The sequence below is a fragment of the Sinocyclocheilus grahami genome, unplaced genomic scaffold (genome assembly GCF_001515645.1).
Source record: "Sinocyclocheilus grahami isolate Dianchi unplaced genomic scaffold, SAMN03320097.WGS_v1.1 scaffold1200.1, whole genome shotgun sequence".
NCBI classification, from domain to species: Eukaryota; Metazoa; Chordata; class Actinopteri; order Cypriniformes; family Cyprinidae; genus Sinocyclocheilus; species Sinocyclocheilus grahami.
Genome location: NW_015506379.1, coordinates 180,257 through 186,016, shown reverse-complemented (window position 1 = coordinate 186,016; position 5,760 = coordinate 180,257). Strand labels below are relative to the sequence as shown.

The 5,760-nt window shown below is 36.6% G+C and overlaps 1 protein-coding gene across 1 annotated transcript in view; it reads right to left on the bottom strand.

The window, feature by feature from the left end:
- Positions 1–5,760, bottom strand: part of LOC107567946 (citron Rho-interacting kinase-like) — an 86,440-nt gene that overhangs the window by 48,717 nt on the left and 31,963 nt on the right. The window contains exons 12-13 of the mRNA XM_016253755.1: positions 4,696–4,839; positions 2,578–2,697 (exon numbers count right to left, since the gene is read on the bottom strand). Of these exons, the coding sequence (XP_016109241.1) occupies positions 2,578–2,697; positions 4,696–4,839 (264 nt within the window). The remainder of the gene's footprint in view (positions 1–2,577; positions 2,698–4,695; positions 4,840–5,760) is intronic.

Genomic DNA, 5,760 nt, shown 5'->3' with positions numbered 1-5,760 from the left:
GAGAGTGTGTGTTGATGTGTGTGTGTGAGAGAGTCAGTGTGTGTGTGAGAGAGAGTCAGTGTGTGTGTGTGAGAGAGAGTGTCAGTGTGTGTGTGTGTACGCACGTGGGTTTTCTGTGTTTGTGTGTGTGTGTGTGTGTAGGGACTGATTGTTAGAGGAAGATGTGGCGATTGCATCGGGCTGATATTGATCGAAGGAGACTGACAGTGAAGGCTTTTTTGTGGATCAGATCTGCCGAGACGTCAACCAGTAAGACACTTAATTACTGCAACATAACGAGACCAAAACATCCAGCATGCTAATAAACACTCACATACAATGGAGGCCTTTTAGTAATCTGCAGTTATCATCAAGCAAACACCAATGTTCTTCAGATGTGCAAGAAATCTAGTTCTCTACAGGTATCTTCAAAAATAACAACATGTCTACATTATAGCAGCAAACAAAACATGTTAAATGTTACATAAATGTTGGTAGCTACAGTATACACTACTGTTCAAAAGTTTGTGGTCAATAAGTTTTTTTTTAAAGAAATTAATACTTTTATTCATTAAGGATGAAATAAATTGATCAAAAGTGACAGTAAAGACATTTATAATGTTACAAAAGATTTCTATTTCAAATAAATGCTGTTCTTTTGAACTTTCTATTCATCTGAAAAATAAAATGTATCACAGTTTCCACAAAAATGTTAATCAGCACAACTGTTTTCAACATTGATAATAATCAGAAATGTTTCTCGAGCAGCAGATCAGCATATTATACTGATTTCTGAAGATCATGTGACACTGAAGACTGGAGGAATGATGCTGAAAATACAGCTGCGCATCACAGAAATACATTACAGTTTAACACATATTCACACAGAAAACAGCTATTTTAAATTATAATAATATTTCACAGTTTTTACTGTTTTTTGATCAAATAAATGCAGCCTTGGTAAGCTTCTTTCATAAAATCTTTGGCCAGATGTATAGATAGCAATGGAAAACAGGAAACAGTCAGGCTGGAAACATTTTTAAAAACTCAAAACTTTCGCACACAAAACAAAGATCTCTCTTCATCTGAAGGTTCAGTTTGCTGCTGTTCTTCTCTGTAAATCCTGCTGGTTTGTGACAAAGCCGTTCTCACATCCCAACATACTCTGGGTTTAAAAACAAGCTCGACACAGGTTTGCCAGCACAAGATTATCCACTAATAGCTAAGTGAGTGAAATATTATCCCCCATAATGCCTTGAGCTCATGTTCATGCACACATACACAGAACCAGTAGTTAGTGGACTATGGGTTAGGACTATGTTTGATTGGCAGAAATATTTTTCCAAGACCAACAAACCATGTTGATCACATCCTACTGGGCAAAATCACAGTGATCACAATGGTTTGTATGTAACCAGAGACTACAGGAAATCAAACCAGTGCAGTAGTCAGTAAGAACACTGTAACGTGTGTTTGTCACAATCACTGACAGCACATTATACTGAACAAACGACTACATGCAGAAAGGAAAACCACCAATAAACGTGGAAACCGAGGTAAAAGCAACATGATTTGCTTGCAGAGGAACTTTAAGATGCGTGATGACTAGCGATTAGCCGGCATTTAGACGAGTCTCCTCAGACTGGCCTCAATCATTCAGTGCATAGCAACACCCTAGCAACCATCCCGGGTACCCTAACAACCGCATAGCAACACCATGGCAACCACCCCGGGTACCCTAGCAACCATCGTGGGTACCCTAGCAACCGCATAGCAACACCCTAGAAACCAATTGGCAGAAATATTTTTCCAAGACCAACAAACCATGTTGATCACATCCTACTGGGCAAAATCACAGTGATCACAATGGTTTGTATGTAACCAGAGACTACAGGAAATCAAACCAGTGCAGTAGTCAGTAAGAACACTGTAACGTGTGTTTGTCACAATCACTGACAGCACATTATACTGAACAAACGACTACATGCAGAAAGGAAAACCACCAATAAACGTGGAAACCGAGGTAAAAGCAACATGATTTGCTTGCAGAGGAACTTTAAGATGCGTGATGACTAGCGATTAGCCGGCATTTAGACGAGTCTCCTCAGACTGGCCTCAATCATTCAGTGCATAGCAACACCCTAGCAACCATCCCGGGTACCCTAGCAACCGCATAGCAACACCATAGCAACCACCCCGGGTACCCTAGCAACCATCGTGGGTACCCAAGCAACCGTATAGCAACCACTCCGGGTACCCTAGCAGCTGCATAGCAACACCCTTGCAACCATCCCAGGTACCCTAGCAACCGCATAGCAACACCCTAGAAACCGCCCCGGGTACCCTAGCAACCGCTCTAACCACCCCAAGTACCCTATTGGGCAGCACAACCGTTTTCAACATTGATAATCAGAAATGTTTCTCGAGCAGCAAAGCAGCATATTAGAATGATTTCTGAAAGATCACGTGACACTGAAGACTGGAGTAATGATGCTGAAAATTCAGCTTTGATCACAGGAATCAATTAATAGTAAAATAGCTGTTAAAATCTAAAGCGAGGATCTCACAGTAATGGTGTGGTGAAGTGCGGTTGTTCACCTGCTCCTTGATCTCCTGGAGTTTGTTGCTCTGTTCTCTGATGTCATGGAGGAGCTGGAGAGCTTTATCATCTTCCTGCGATACTTCAACACGAGCCTGCTCCAGACTGCGCTTCAGACTCTAAACACACACACACACACACACACACACACACACACGTCTGTTATGTTGAGATGCAGCATTGGTTGGAACGCAAGGTCAGAACAAAAAATGAACAGCGTGCCAAGAGTGCTTTTATCAGCAGGTGTATTTGCATTAAAGACAGAACATCAAGAGTGCAGATATGAAATCGAGTCAGTTTTGCTGTTCTAGATATAAAACAATAGATACGTCCATCAGAGAGTGTACTGATAAAGTCCTGCTGTCAGAGGGAAAGCACACACTCCTGTGGCCGAGAACTAAACAACTAGCAGTTAGCCAAGGGGTAATCAGCCTTACTTCTTCATCTCAAATTAGACCAATCTAGGTTTATATTGAAAACATTTTAATGACTTAATTTTGACCAGGCTTGAAGAAAAATGTTCAATGTTACTAATATACTAAAATCACAAGGTCACGATGTTAATGCAACAATAGTGAATAATGCTGTGCATCTATTATGGATAAGGATGCACAATATATCTGTGACCATATTAATAAAAGGTGGGAATCACAAGGAACTTCTTTCTGATTATTTCAGTACGTTGAGTATCCAATAATTTTGGATACTCTGTAACTTTGGACACTTCTCATTGTCAGTTAGTAGTAATGGCTCGGTTTATTTTTAGATGCATATGATCAAAAGTAATGCTCTGGAGTTCAGTGTGAGTTCATCTACAATGAGATGAAAGTCGTTTGGCTTCAGCACTTTTAAAAGAGTAGATCTTGATCCCCAAACACAACATTAGTTGTGAATAAAACGTATATATTATTGCATAAAATATTTGCAAATAAACACCACTTGCTTTCCGTGTGCTTAAGAAAACAAAATCTTCACTTCCTGGGAAACTGGTTTAAAGTATCAGTAATAAAATGTTAAAAAGATTTTTTTCCCCCCACATAATAATGATTTGTGGCTCGGAGCGTGTAGGTGAAATGCAATAACAAATGCTATTCTGTAAGTGTTTCCGTTGTAGTTTGTGAACACGTTTTCTTACCAAATTTAAAAAAAAATGTGCCAAATAAGAACATTTTAAGCACATCTTGGTGTTTCCATGATTTAGGTTTTTTATGCGCTGCTCCAAAATTTGCATAAAAATATGTGGATGGAAACAAAACAGCAACTGCCTTTCATTTACATACATGAGTCAGTTTGTGTTCATTCTGAAATCAAATTACTGCATTTTTTCCCCAAACACAGCTGAACCAATGCTTATATTCTGGTTTAATTTGTAACTTTGGATAGAAACATAGCTTGTGTTGTGTTGAGGATCAAGATCCATGGAAATATAGCAATTGATGTTTTAGACAATGGATGACTAAAGCACTAAACAACAGTTAACCATCTTTCTTATGGAGGTCCAAAACTGCTAAAATTTAAAATTAATGTAATAGAAAAATAAAGAAATAAATGACTTGATAAAACAAACACAATTCATTTTTAATTATATTTAGTCTTAATTTTTACTACTTTTTCCTTTTTTTAATTTTGTGTATTTATTTTCCAACTTTTTTTTATTCTTTTAATTTTTTGTTTATTTGCATATTTATTTTTATGAATTATGCACATAAATAAATTGCATTATTTAAATTTGGAAATAAATGACTGTGGGAATAAATACATACACTTAAATAAATAAAAATTTATTAAAAATAAAAAGAATAAAAAATGCAGTTAAAATAACGAAAATAAATCACAAATAAAATCAGAACTAAACTGAATTAAAAATCAATTGTTTTTGTTTTCATTTATTTATTTTTATTTAAAAAATTTTTTATACATTTTTGATTTCTGCAGGTTTGGTCCTCCATACTTTCTACAGAATGTTTTTTCCCCCTGATATTTTGCCAATTACTTGGCCTTTGTGCCAAATCATTCTACTCATTTAAAGCACAGACTGCTCATCTCTATAAATAAAGTGTATTATGATTAATGAGTGACTATTATTACACTAGAATGAGAGTCTGAGCGTCACTCACGCTGCATTCGGTGATGTAGGTGGCGAGGTCCTGCTCCAGGATGCTCCTCTGGGTCTCGGAGGCTTTGAGCTCCACATCTTTCTGCTGGAGGACTGACTCCAGGTCAGTCATCTTACGCTGAAACCGTGAGATCTCTTGCTCCATCTGAGTAGCCACAAACACAAGCACCAGGTCTAAATGCCATTATCAAACTTTTAGCTATTCATAAACACAATAACCTTTGTCCTTCGTTACTTTTGATATGAAAAAGCATGCGCTTTAAAATTCTGTATATTTCATCACAAAATGCAAACAATAAATGTGGCTGTGACGCTCTTTAATGTGGCCTGTAGTCGCACATGAACCAATCATCTCTTCTGCTTTACTTATAGTTACAGCACCAAATAAACAAGACTGAACATCAGAAGTTGTTGAAAGAAGCAGAACAACCTACTGAAATAAACCATTTCTCATTTAATCGATCAATCAGTCAGCGTTTCAACCGCTGTTTGTAAACAATGTCACGTATAACGTTACATTTACCTCAGGAAAGCCATTCAATGTCCATAAACTCATTAGTTGGCTAGAAAAATAACTCTAGAGAGGAGCATTTTGATGAATATGTGCACTATATTACATATTCATTATATTTTTACTTAACCTGTTCTTCAACATTTAATGTAGGTTTGAAAAAAAATCTAACATTTTATAACAGCTACCGTTTAAATATTTATATTTCAACTAAAAATTGGAGTAGAATCAGAATTATATCCTTTAAAAAATTATGCTAAAAACTGCTTTATGTGCAATTTAAATGTTTGATACGAACAAGTTGTTCATTTTAACTTTATAATATTACAGTAATGTACCAAATGACAGGGTTCTTTGGAAGCTTGTTTCCATCACAGGATAAAAAAATTCTCAAAAAAGTTAATTCCAACTTTTTAATCTCAAAAGTACGGAAGTTCTAAGCGGCCATGCATTATTTTTTTTTTCCCTTCTTGTTTTCTCGTTATAACGACATAACGAGAGTTGTTTTCTCATTATAACGACTTAATTTTCTCGTTATATCGACATAACGAGAGT